This window comes from Ambystoma mexicanum, chromosome 3q, assembly GCF_040938575.1.
Source record: "Ambystoma mexicanum isolate Mex_15411 chromosome 3q, UKY_AmexF1_1, whole genome shotgun sequence".
Taxonomy (NCBI): domain Eukaryota; kingdom Metazoa; phylum Chordata; class Amphibia; order Caudata; family Ambystomatidae; genus Ambystoma; species Ambystoma mexicanum.
The window spans coordinates 1,177,624,902-1,177,639,057 of record NC_090926.1 but is presented as its reverse complement, the minus strand read 5'-3'; the positions used below and the strand labels follow the sequence as shown (position 1 = coordinate 1,177,639,057).

General features: G+C 47.5%; 1 protein-coding gene across 2 annotated transcripts in view; it reads left to right on the top strand.

The window, feature by feature from the left end:
• Nucleotides 1-14,156, top strand: part of LOC138581972 (ribonuclease Y-like) — a 338,026-nt gene that overhangs the window by 120,277 nt on the left and 203,593 nt on the right. For both annotated transcript variants that reach the window (XM_069652880.1, XM_069652879.1), the window contains exons 3-4: nucleotides 7,795-7,897; nucleotides 7,997-8,047. In XM_069652880.1, the coding sequence (XP_069508981.1) occupies nucleotides 7,795-7,897; nucleotides 7,997-8,047 (154 nt within the window). The remainder of the gene's footprint in view (nucleotides 1-7,794; nucleotides 7,898-7,996; nucleotides 8,048-14,156) is intronic.

The following is a 14,156-nucleotide window of genomic DNA, read 5'->3' as shown; positions in this document are numbered from 1 at the left end:
TCTTTTTCTAGTGATGTAACCGAACCCTCTAGTTTGGTTCCCAAGATTTTCGAGACTCTCTGCTGTTCGGGCCCTGCACTGATGAGTGTCCCCCTACCTACTGTTTTCATGGCATCCCAAATTACATCTATGGAGGAGTAAGATACTGTGTTTTCACAGAAATAGTTTGTGTTTCTGCACTTTCCCTTTTAATAGCCTCATCTGACAGCAAAGCATCGTATAATTTCCAGTATCTCATTGGAGCACGGGGAGAGCCTTTTATGCTTATAACTGCAGATATAGGGGCGTGGTCCGAGATTGCCTGGGTTTGTATCTTAACTTTGTCCCGGCAGGGGTATATTATGTTGGTGACTAACAGTAGATCTATTCTTGAGAATCCCTTGTGCACGTGGGAGTAGTGTGTGTATTCTCTAGAGCCCGTGTTTGACAGCCTCTACACGTCCACTGTCTCTGTTTCCCTGAAAAATGTGGCTAATGACAGTGCTTGGGTGTAATCTAGTCTGGATGGGGGAAGGGTTTTATCTAATAGTGGGTCAGGGACCATATTAAAATCTCCACCTATAAGCAGGTGTCCCTCCGTGAATGTCAGGATGGTTGGGGTCAGGTTCGCTAAGAATTTGTCTTGAGTGCTGTTTGGGCAATAAACCACCGCCAGCTACTCCACCAGAAGACCCTTCACTAAGAGATATCTACCACCCGCGTCCCGTCTAACTGTGATTACCGTTAAGGGGACATTGTCGCTCAGTAGGATGGCCACCCCTCTCTTTTTCTCCCAGGATGTGGCGAATAATGATTTCTTTAACCTTTTGAATCTGATACTTTTTTCGTCGGCCTGTAACAAGTAGGTCTCCTGGAGCCGTACTATGTCTCCAGCTAGTAAGTTGAGCTTATGCTCCACCGACCTACGTTTCCCCCAGGAAGTTAAGGATCTGGATGTTCCATGTAATGACATTGAGTTCCCTCTCACTATCCGACCCCATGAGGTTCCTTAATGGGTTCAGTATTGCATCTCTTCTTGCCTGTCCCAGAGCACATTATCTGTCTGGTGTTGCTCTGGTTGTATGGTGTTCTGATGTCAATAGATGTCAGTTTCTTGTTGCTTTCCTTTCCCCCTCGGGGGAGTGACCCACAGTGTTCTCTCCCCCCTTGTTGATGCCTTTTCCTCCCCTTCCCCTCCCTCTAACCCCTGACCCCGAAGAAATGTGATCATTCTACCCAACGGGGCAACTTATAGTGCTCCAACCTCAAGCGATATGGCCACTGGTCCCAAATTGTCAACGGCAGGACATAATGTCCACTTGTGTTTTATAACATGTTCTCGGAATGTGATAACAGCTTCCTTTGGTCAGTTCCAAATCTGATATTGGGAGATTCCACGGATTCCCCTACAGCCTCTTGCCCCCCTCCACCCCGTATTGTGTCACGTTTGCTTGTGCTATGCCCCCGACGAATGAGTGTGTTCAATTGCCCATGTTGTTGGTCGTTAGGGGGCTTCAAGGGGTGTGGGGGATGGGACACTGACCTTAGACATTCATTTTGTTTTGCGGCAGTTCAATCTGGTTTGGGCTTTCGTCGTGGGGGTCCGTGGATTCTACGCCATCTACCGACTCTGGTCCATGAAGCTGGCCCTTGTTTATCGGGGGGGTCTCGACCAGCCGCTTCCGAATCGGATTCCTCGCTTCCTCTTCCGATGCCCACGAATCTTTCTGCTTCCTTTAGGGTGTTGATCTGTTGTTGTGATCCTTCCCAGGAGAGTTTCACTGATGTTGGAAAACCCCAGTGGTATGGGAGATTTCTTTCCCTAAGCCAGTCCATCAGTGGCTTGAGGTTTTTCCTTTTTTGTAGGATGGTGTTCGCCAGGTCTTGTATAGGAGGATGTTAGAGTCTCTAAAGGAGATTTGCTGCATTGCTCTGGCCTCTTTCATGATTTCCTCTTTTACCCTGAAAAAGTGAACCCTGGCGAGGACTTCCGGGGGCGATGTAGTAGACTGCCTCGGGATTGTTCTATGCACCCGGACCAGCTCCGATGGGGATTTGTCTGGGAGTGTTATTATGAATCTGAATAAGTCTCCTAAGTATCCTCTCAGGTCCGCATCGGGAACCGTGATAGGTATTCTGCGGAGTCGGATATTGTTCCTTCTTGATCTGTTTCCAACATCCTCCTGCTTCACCTCTAGTGCCTCACAACGGGCTTCCAGGGCTGCCATTCTGTCAAGGCCTTTCTCCTGTTCAAATGTCTGCTCACATAGGGTGTTCTCGATGTCTGTCATCTGGTTCTCGACTGATTCCACCCTCTTGTCTAGGGAGTTAATTTTCTGAGTTACCTCTTCTGTTCCTTTTCAGATTTCTTTCGTTATGGCTGTGAGTAAGTCTCTTAGGTCCGATATAGTGACTGATTGGCTGGGTTAGGGGGCTCCGAAACCAGAACTGGGGATGGAGTTTTGCTTCCCTGCTGGGTTGCCTTTCTTCAGTTTCTCAGGAACTGTGCTGCCCACTAAGGTCGCTATGTTCATTTGGTTAGTTGTTTTACTGCTCTTTGCTAACATTTCCTGTGTTTCAGCATTCCCCTTTCTGGGTGAGTTATATATTTCTCCTGGAGGAGTGGAGTTCGAGGACACTGTGTCTGTCACTGCTGTTGTCCACCTAGAGGGTCATTGTGGGCGAGCTGTAGCTTGACTCATCCTTGTTCAAGACCCTGAAGGCGGTCTCCAGGCCCTCCTGGGCTAACAGGTTCCGCTTCCCCAGGTGAGTGTGGGGGCAGGATGTAACTCGGCGGATCCCCTATACTGCAGGGAATCCTTATAATTCAGAGTTTCCTCTCTGGTTGCTTTGTCACTATTATTCCAGACTACTGTGTGCCGTGACAGTGTTAGGGACCAGAGGTTGCATCAATACATAGGTGCTGCCCTCTCATTAGCGTTTCAGAACTCCAGCTCGGAGCGGCCGCCAATTTCTACAAGGCTCTTCATCCGTCTCGGATCTTCCAAAGGAAAATTTATCTTCCCCACAGAGACTTGGCTGGTGATTTCTCATGCAATGCACGCTCCTTCCCTTCCTCATTCCGATTCTCCAGCTCTTACTGTTCATTGTTTGGAGCGCACCAGGAGCTTCTAGGTAGCCATGCCACTCTCGGCAGCTCCACAGGACCGAGCATTTTCACATTATTAGCCTGGCAACTACCCAGCTCCACAGTTACCAGGGATTATGCACCACTCCCGCCAGTCCTCAAAAGTGTTTTCTTTCAGTGACCAGGCCCTCCAAGTGGATTGGGTTCTCCCACATTATAAGTCCCCTCATGTGATTTCAGCGGTGTCTCAGTCAATTGACGCACTAAGTCTGAGAATAGGGTGTGTACGATGCGGTCTCCAGTGTTCCCAGTTGGATCAGAAAGGGTGATGTAACTGCCTGTTTCTTAGTCTGGAGACACATATCTTAGGTCGTGGTCTGCTGGCCTGTGTGCAGTTTCCGCGTGTCTCAGCTTCACTCTCGAGAACGGTGGGTGGTGTGTACCATAAAGTGATATGTTACGGCGCCACGTGCCCAGGGCTGCATTGCGAATTAGGCCCTTCTTTCTAGTGTCCACTTGGGGAAGGAGGTATGGTTCGCTGTTTTGCTCTGACGGGCCAGGGTCTGTCTTTTATCTCGCACACATGTTATGTTGGGTGCCCTTGATGTGGACGTGCACTACACGTGTCTCATGTGGCGTCTGTCTCTGGCAATGGCTCAGAGGTACTTCACCGTTTGTATTCTCTCAGAAGTGGTGTTGGATCACCGGAAAAGCAGATTCGCTAGCTGTGGTGGGATAGCTAATACGGCACAAGGTGAGGTGACCGATCACTTAATAGTTCTCACTTTACCCCGGGGAGGGGCTCATCACATTGAACGTTGCCACTAGCCTCGTTGGCCTCAGTCCTGAGCGTCGATCTGCTCTGATGGGGCTTGGGGAGCGGGACGGGGAGTTCTCCCCACGGGAGGGGCTCTCTGGGTGAATAGCTGTCGCAGGGTGTGTTCACGCCTCCTACCTTCTCACAGGAGCATCCTGCTGCGGTTCCATCCACTACGGGGTTGAGGAGATCTCCTCAGTGCACGGCAGCAGCGGTATGCCAAGTCTCGGGTCTGCCTTCTGTGTCAGGTTCGACCTGCTCTCGGTTGGCCCGCAGCTGGACTGCATCCGACGTAAGTCGCTGCCCCGAGCCGGGCGGGAGCAGTAGGTGCGGAGTGGGGCAGAACGTCCCACTCAATCAGCTAAAACCGGTTGTTCTCCTTACGGGTGCTGCCACTTCGTGTGTAGGGTTCGGCGGTCTGGCCCGCTGAGTCTCCAGAGGAAGCCCTGCTGTGCCGTGTGTGGATACTTGCTACACAGCGACGGGGTCTCCGCACGTCCGCGTTCCAAGCTCTGCACCGTACCAATAGACTGGCCTAGTTGGTGTTTTTGGTATTTTAGGAGAAGTGCGGCTCCCATTTTTGTAGGGTTTTTTCCTAGCAGGAGCTTGGAAGGTTCATCCAGATGTAGGGTGCCAGAGTGAACCTAAACATTTTGCAAACGGGGCACTTTCGCTGTTAAGAGGAGTCAGAGGCATGGAGAGGCTCTAAGCAACTTCCTCAGGAGATCAAGACCTCTGTGGCGTGACTCTGTCGTATTGTGTGGCCTACCTTAACATCGGACACCGCAGGGAGGCCGCTAGTCCCATTGATGTAGGTTGCAGCAGGATCTTGGTGCCTCCCTGCTTCCCCAGCGATAACTCAAGAGCTTAGGAGTGGTCCAGCACCGGTGGGTGATCAGGAGCTAGGAGTACTGTCCTTCATTTCTTTTGGCGGGTTGCTCCGACCTCTCCAGTCGCCTCCTCTGGATCCCTCTGATGCGGGGCCAGTGAGCTCCTGCTCCGTCCATTTGGATTGGTGCCGGCGTATCCCCTCTTCTCTCCCTACTCGCTGCTCTGGATCCGCAGCAACCCTGGTTAACATCAGTATGCCGAGCCGCACGAGAGGCGGCGATGGTTGCTCCTCAGTATGTTGCTGCAGGACATGGGTGATCTGCAGGATCCACTTGGTGTTCTGTGGAGATGCGCCTCTGCCTCCCCCTCTCGTGGCGCCCCAGAGGGTTCCTGCTCCAGGGCGCTCCGGTCTGACACAGGCAGCTGTCCAATTCTCAGCGTTTCTCCGTTGCGGCAAACACCCCAAGGCGCCAGTACTGAGTCTGCAATGTCCTTTTCCTCTTTTTTAATGATGAATTGTATTACATATTTTTACGATTTTGTATTCTGTGTAAAAAGTCGAAATTTGTTTTGGCTATGATGCACAATAAAAAAAAATGCTTTTAGACAGACATTGTTCCAGGGTTTCTGGCTCGACAGTCTTAGACACCCATCGTACCAGCATGGCACTTGTTGGCCATGGATGCACACTTTGCCTTTGAATTCCCAAACAAGCAGAACTCGTTGGCTCTGTGATTGAAGGGGGGAGGTGAGCAATGTCTAGCTAAAACCATTGCACAGGCCCTTAGTAGTATCACTCTGCACACACTAATAAATTAAACTCTATTGATATGCAGTGGTGGGCGATATACCAAATTAATAGTCGAATCGGATAGAAATGCACAACTGTGCTTTGGCCAGGGCATTTTGAATGTTAGCAAAGAGTGAGTCCCAGATGCTGTAGAAATCATTCTCACCTCCAAGGTTACACCTTTTAACTACTGATCTAAGGGTCTTTCTTGGATGGTAGGTACCTGTAAAGCATGTGGTGGCAAGTGGCTATAATAATGACATGATGCAAAGCTTTTAAATGAATAAAATACTTATTTCTTCTTTCCCAAAAGCCTTCAAGCATAAGTCTATTTTAATTCTGTATTGAAGCTGTACTAAGGACTCCTCTTATTCCTTGTCAGACCTGTGGTTTCACTGGAAGGACAATTCATTCCACTACTCTGAGTCAGGCAGTGCTGCTGGCTATCATACTGTACAGTCCCGCTCTCCCCAGGACCTCAGCATCCTTCACGCTCATTGGGGACTTTAGAACCTCAACTCCCATCCAACAGAGTGCTTAAGTTATCACTGCATCTGCTGTTGGTTTATTAGTTCTCTTTAGACTTCAACACTTTGTCAATAGATTCAGGAGTGACAGGGCCTCAATTTCCATTGGATATCTCACCTATGCAATCTGTGCAGCACACTCTGGACGCCTGTTTCATTCTGGGCTTAAGCGCCTATTTTGTACATTGGTACTGATGTAGCTCAACTTCCATCAGGCAATGCCCTTAGATTGACAGTACTCCACACTCAAGGTTATTGGTTCTCTTCGGATGGAGTTTTACAGCTAGGTGGAAAAATAACAATTAAAGGTCGCAACTTACAAAGCCGTGTATGAAAACGAGCAGTTTAACAGTGCATTATTGACATTGCTGTGTAGGCCCTATGTTCTAGTGTGAGGGCCTCATTACACAGATGGCGGTAAGGGTTTACCGGTACCGGTAATGGTACCAGTGCCGGTAAACCCTTACCGCCTTACTACGAGGACACTTTGTGGGACCCTACCTTAACGGTTGGTTTTACCATCCGTTAAGGACGGGACCCGCAAAGGGACCTTGGAGGTAATTACGGTACCGCAATTCGCCATGGTGAATGGGGAATTACCGCCCCCACACACCTTGGAATAGGGCGGTAATTCCGCCATTCAGCATGGCAGACTCGGTAAAATACCGGCGGCAGTGCCAAGGTTACCGCCATCCGTGTAATGAGGCCCTGAATGTCTTAACCACAAAGGCTTTACCATTAACTACCTAGTATACCATTTACTACCTAGTATAGTTTGCATCCATAGTTCTCACCTCTTTATGTTTCCCTTTTGGCATACCATGTTTCAGGGAGATGCCTTTCCAGGCAGCGGGGGGCTTCAGCAGATGGAAGTAGTAATTCATAAGGGAGCCAGTATACCCCAAACCATATGAGAAGCGTAGAAGCAGCTTGCACTGCAAGAATTGTAATGTATCGTAAAATGTCTTCCGCAGGGATCCAGGTTGTGCCTTTCCCAGACATGAGAATTCAGCCTCTGGCTAAGACAGTGAACAGCCACCTGAAACATTGGGGGTCATTACGACCCTGGTGGAAGCCGTGCTGGTAAATACCGGAGTCATGAATTTAGCGGGGCATTACAGGCCTGGCAGATCCCGTAAAATCCCCATTGCCGGGTGCCGGTAATTATTACTCCTCATTCCCATTGAGTCCTATTGGACTCAATGGGAATGGGGAGGCCGGATGCACGGGCATCATTCATGAATCGTGCCGGTGCATCCGTCAAGTTCGGCCAGCAGGTATCGGATCACCCGCCAAGTCAGACCTGGCCGGCTGAAAGGCACCTGCTCGCTGAACTCATAGTTTGCCGGTCCTGAAAAAACAGTAAGGGCAAACTAACCAGTACCGTTGTTTCTGGACCGGCAAACTTGTAATGTGGCCAATTGTTGCTTAACAATGGCATGCCATGCCTGAACCTCCCTTTCCATTGAAATGCATGTGTGATCGCCTGTATAAAAGCGATGTGCCCACAGGGAGTCGGTGTTGCTGGGCCAGGTATCGTTCTGTTGTTGGGTTGCTGTTGTCCTGTGTATGCTGGCTTTTCTGGCCATTATTAAAGATGCTCACCCATCCACCCGAAGAGTCTGTGGTTGATTTTCCACCACACATCTGTTGTCGTGCATGTTTCAGTTGATTAGCCATCAAATGAATTTCTGCTTTGCCTGTCATGGCTAACACTGCGCTATGTAGTCTAGGACTCACCATCTACATGTTTCCATTACAGCCAGTCAGTGTTGATAGAACCTGCTGAAGCTAAGGAAGATGAGACTATACTTCACCAGTCTGTGAAGAGGTGCATTAAACTGTTACAGAATAACGATGCCCTGGTAAGGCAGCCATATCCTGCAGGCCAATATTTCCCTGCCTACCTGCTTGTAAAGATTGCTCCACTCTCCTTACTGTATTCTTTTACTTAAAACCAACAGGAAAAGGAGGTGAAACTGCTGCAGATTGAAATGGATATCACCAATTCAAAGGTAAGACCTTCTCCTATTGAAAATGAGGAATTCACAGGAAATAATACCAGTGTCCTGACAGCTTAGTTGACATTTTCCTTAAATATACATTTTTAATGGAAAAATAATAACATTTTTACCGCAGGTGGACCCTTTCTGGAAAGTCTTTTTTTCTGTTTGTATCTCTGATTTGGCGCAGGCTGCTGAACCACCCTGAAGGCCATGGTGGCATTTAGAGCCCCTACTTGACTCGCAAGAGTTTATGGATAAACCACATTTTGTGGGGTGACCAGTAAATCACTGCCGGCCCATTGTTAGAAGGGTAAAGCTGCAGGAGTAGCTTCGTTTGACATTCATGAAACTGAGCATCACAAGACATGTAATTTGGGATGGATATGATGCTATAGTAGAAGCGCATCACAATCATGCTTAACAAAAGGTTATATGAGATTTTACATAAGAAAATTTAAAAAAAACATTTCGTGGGAGGATAGCTCAGGGGCAACGTGCTCGCCTTGGAAGCAAGAGGACACGGAGCACCACAGGTTTGTTCCCTTCCCCGGGTCCACGCTTAGAAACCTCTGGGTATTAAGAAACGCATTATAAATAACCTATCATATCATATCATTTTATATCACTGTATGGTTTGTTCTCATCCGTGAAGGTTCACCATTATTGGCAGACATCTTGCGGACTGATCCAAATGTACATGCTTAATTTGGTGATATTTGTATCAACTGTTTTATTATTCTGACGATAGGCAATAACATCCAAACATAGCAGGGAATTTACCCGACTGTTGAGGGAACACAAAGGCACATTTGAATAGGATGAAAATATAGCGTTAGTAATCCGTTTCACTGGCTACAGCAGTGGGTAACAGCCTGGAAGCCCGAGTTCAAGGTCCTAGCGATATGAGGGCGTTTAACAAGGGCACTGGGACGTTACCCCAGTGTAGCCCGTGGAACAGGTTACTAACGCCAGTAGCACCCCGTGTTACCAAAGTGGTAACCCGGAGTGCTGGTAGTGGCATCCCGTTCATTCATATAAATGACAGTTCCTAGATGGCTGCCACGGAGGTGGAAAGCGGGGCTCCTTACATTTCCATTTGCGTTGCGGCTGCCAAAGGAAGATGGTGTGAAGCAGCAGCGGGACTCGCCACAGCCACAGCAGGTAAGTTGCACTGGACAAGGGGCTGGAATATTTAAAAAAAAAAAAAGGAGGCTGGGCTGAAGATGGCGGTACGAGGTGGAGTAGGCAGCCTGCGGGATCTGTGTAACGTGGGCTGTGATCAATCAGCGGTTTTAGCCTGCGTACCACAGAACCTGATTGGCTGCTCCCCCTGTTCCTGGTGCAAATGTTATAATCATGTGTATTCATGCAAGTCTCCCAGATAATTCACATTACCAATAAGAATTGATGGTGGAAACATGAGAAATCATGCAATATTTCATCTTTTGTGCATCTGACAAGCACAACAAGAACCCACCTCCACTGACATAGTAAACCTATAAAACCTGCAACAAAGTCGCATCCTGGATATTACCCAAATTGATCGAATGCAAAATGGACCCACTCAGAATTGACCGAATTTGTTTGGTCGAATTCGTTAGGTATTTTGGTTAATTTGTATTAAATATAGAAGTGGGGTGGGGTAAGGGAATAGGTTAATGTAGGGGGAAGCAATGGTTTGATCAATTCACAGTAATCCGTATCCAGCATTAGAAGGCTTGATCGCCGACCTCTCTAAATCCACATCCCCCTTTAACTCTTTCCTCCTATCCTGCTCCTTCACAGGTGGCTGGAGCTCCTCTACCATCACTGAGTCCCCGAAAATATATTCCTTTTCATTCAGCATGACTCTAGGATGCCCCCAGTTGTGGAGCTCTGCCTTTTCCCCCTGTCAGAGATCCCCCTTTTGATAGTACTATTCAAGGCCTTTCTCTTTATTGATGTTGCAGAAAGTCAGGGAATAGCAGAACTTTCTCAGTGTGATCTGTCATGCTGTAAATTGGTGTTGAACATCCTCCTACCTTCCGCACTACCACAGCCTCTTCTGTTGACATTGATTATATGACAAAGGTCCACATATATACCATCCTTTTTTTGGTCAATGACCAGAAACAACGTGACTGAGTTATTGAAAAAGGCAAAGGGAACCGTCTCTTCTACTCCATCCGGAAAACCCAACATCGAACTGATTCTAAATGATGGCATTGTCATGTGATTTTCCATTTTTAGGCAGGACACTGTGGGCCTCATTATGAGTCCGGTGGTAGCCGTGCTGGTAAATACGGGCACGGCTGCTGATGGAGTCATTTTTTTCCACCGCCCGGCATTGGGGACCCACTGGGTCATTACAGCCACAGTGGTCCCGGAAATTCCCTATTGTCAGGCGCCGGAAAAAATTACTCCCCATTCCCATTCGGGTCCCATTGCACTCAATGGGAATGTGGAGGACGGATGCACCAGCACCATTCATGAATGTTGCTGGAACATCCATCAAGGTCTGCGAGCGGGTGCCCTTCTGCCTGCCAGGTTAGACCTGGTAAGCGGAAGGGCACCCACCCGCAGACCTTGTAGTTTGCTAGTCCGGTAACAATAGTTCCAGTAGCTTACCGGCACCATTGTTACCAGACCGGCAAACTTGTAATGAGGCCCAGTATTTATGTTGTGGAATTTATATTCAAGTGGTGAAAGCGGATTTCCATTCAAGGGCTTCTGGAACCTGACAATTGGGAAAGAAGTGGGATCCACAGGGTGTTTATCTCTGGTTTTCCCTTTTGATTTCTCTTACATAGAGCAAAATATCTGTATACCACCTTCCCTTTTGTTTTATCTATTTATCGCTGCTTGACTCTTCATTCAAGATCTTTGGCAGAGCTGTTGAAGGCAAGTCCCTGTTTACGCACACTGCAGGATGAATACAACCCTCTAGGGAAATAAGCCAGGTGATAGCTTGCAGGGATAATAAGGTTTAATTGTACAGAATACAAAATATCAACAAAGGACTCTGCTGCTTGAGAACGTTGAAGCCTTCAGACTGAATGCTACGTCTAAACCGCACAGCAGATTGGTAAAAATGTATACATGGTCCTGCTCCATAGGGGATGCCAGGCTACAATTGGTTGGTCTCCTCGCCGTCTGTCAGGTTCCATGTGGGTCAGCTGGGCTCATCTCTCAGCGGTGGGAAGGTCAGGCCGCTTGTAAGTTACATTGTTAAATCTATGCTAGCATGCTAAGCCTACTTCTACATCACTATGGCATGAACCTGGGAGGCTTGGGGATTGGTGGAGAAAGAAATACAGTTTCCCTGAACCACACATTGTAGGCCTTGTTGATACCGCTCCTCTCGCACCCAAGGCCTCCAACCTTGCTTGATCTATAATTTATCTCTCCCTGTACCTCTTGTTACAAAGGATGTGTTTAATGCTGAGGGGTGAAACAGTCACGCATGCTTAGGTCGTTTATTGTTGCTTGGTTTATGCTATGGGTTCAGGGGTCGCTTGCTTATCATGGAATGCAAGGGTATGGGGGTCGGATCAGTGGTGTGGGCTCTGGCAATGGGTTGACTGCGTTGGGGTTAGAGGCCTGCTGGCAGATTGGCTGTGATGAATTGGCACGGTAGAGAGCCTGGAGTTGTCTCAATGCCTTCCAAGGCGCATTCCTTCCAATGATACTAAATGTTTGCAACAGTGAAGGGTCAAGCGGGAAGCGAGCTTCCGTGAGAACTGGTGGTACGGCTTCATTGTTCCTAAATGATCTGGGCCATGTGAAATCCTTCCATGAAGCGTGACTGGTGCAGCGCGGCCATGCAAGCCTGCAAATGCAAAATGGTGTTTCTTTCTATGTGCCTTCCGAGGTCATACGTCTGCTGTTTACACTATTTTATATCTGCAGTGAGTTTCATAGCACGGTTCTCTCCCCCTTGTACACTACACTATTTCATAGGGGTTTTGCCTCACCTGAAAGTAGTTAGTGGGGTGGGATAGACTCATTTCCATCCCAACACTGTCTTAAGTAGATTGCAGATCGGGGTGACTAGTCATAACATCCTAGCAGCAACACAGTTGGGCTTTCGTGAAGGTTTTGGCATCTCTGAGCAGGCCCTAAAGTTGCATCTTAAAATAGCGACAGTATTTACCTCACGAATGAAGTAATTCACAATGCATTCGTGGACGTTCGGTCGGCTTTTGACAGAGTAAATAGAGTCAAGCTCTAGATTATGCTGAGTAAGATGGGATGCCAGTCGGACCTGGTTAGCATACTGTCATCTTTGCATGCAAACAACAGAGTTTATGTGCATTCAGGCCGAAGTGGCTATTATACTTCATGGTTTCCTGTATGCACAGGTGTACGGCAAGGGTGCATCTTTGCGCATTCCTTTTTTTCCTTTATATAAATAGCCTTTATGACCACCTTATAGGATGTAAGGATGATGTACCACACTTAGGTGGAATGTCAATACCTATATTTATCTACGCTGCATGCATGGTAATTGTAGCAAGAACCCTGCTTTCATTGCTGCATCTAACTGATGTTTATGCTTCATTTATGCAAAGCTTAGACCCGTCTATTAAGGCCTTTAAGTCGGTTGTAATCGTCTGTATATCTGGTCGCAGGAAACTTAAACTTCCTGCCTTTTGAGCAGGGAAAGAACTCAAGTTATGTAACAACTATGATCACCTGGGAATTACTTTTACTTCTAGGCTGGGTGGAACCATGCACATGGACAACCAAGAACTAAAATGGTTCAAGCGTTGGTTGTTATGTCACTTTTCTCCCATTTTTTTATGTCAGCCTATTGAAATGATGGTACGAATGTCCAAAGGAATGCAAAATCACTAGCAAAATATGTGGCTGCGTGTCATGAATCAATACCAATACCCCATAGAGTACTCAGACATGCTATGGCTCTGGAACCCAGTTGACGAAGAATTCTTCCTACAACTGTAAACCTCTGTTGTGCTATTTAGACAAGCAGAGAGATCTAGTAGTTGGAAGACAAGACACCCCCTCACGAAACGCCGGCTGTGGGAGACAAGAACAAGGTTATGATCTGCAATACAATTTGGTAATTACCAAAAAGAACACCTGAATCAGTACCACCTCTAATTGAAGGCGTGTGCAGACCCCCCTTCTGCGGTAGGCATGTGCTGGAAGTTGACTATTGTGAGGGTGGTAATAATGTGTGTAGGTGCCCTTCCCCGGCTTACTACGTGTGAGAGAAAGTAAAATAAACAACCCCTTTCGGGGAAGAAGGCACCGAGACCCGGCTGCAAGAGTTCAAAGGATGGTTTATTTCTCCAGCTAGGAAATAACCCAAAAAACTCCCTACCACATTTACATCAGTGCTAGTATATATGTTAATTAAAGTAACTCTAACAAAAAATGCTAAATGGACCCGATTGGCCAGGCGGTGTGGTGCTGTAGGTGTGGGTGGCATCTCTTCCTCCTGGTTGGCTAAGTGGCTGACGAGATGATGGACGTCAAACATCTTGTGCTCCACGCAGGTCAGGGTCCGGTCACTGTGGTCACTACCTAAGCTAATATGTTACACACTAAATAACAAATTATTTAAAACTTTTTATGCTACTTGTCACATTTCTACATAAGTCACACACAATGATTATTGTCAATACAATTGGTTCATTCGTGGCTTTATTTGGAGGCCTTGACCTTATTGTGCATGTAGAAGAATCAGGCTGTGTTTCGCATATCTGCTAGGTTTCAAACTCATTAGTACAAGTAAAAACATATATAGTAGTAAAAATGGTTAAGGTTAGTAGTGGGTGTGTTGGGTGGGTTTTGCAGCACAGGCGAGGGTCTGGCACTTGAAAGAAATACCTTACAGGGGGTGCAGGGTCAGGATGGCAATAAATTGTTCTAATGGGGGTGGGTGGCTTGCACGTTTATGAGGACGAATCGAGAAGAAAGTGTTTAGCTCATCCTGGTTCACATGCCGGTTCTCAGGCGAACAGTGATCTCAGAGGAAGAAAACTGTAGCATATTAATTGTTGCAACTTTCTCCAGCTTCAGCGTGAGAATGGAAGTGCAGAGCTTTGCTTCGCAGGGGGAGTGCAAGGGTGGGGGCCAGCCAGCTGCCTGCGCACTTTGTGTGTGTGTGTCT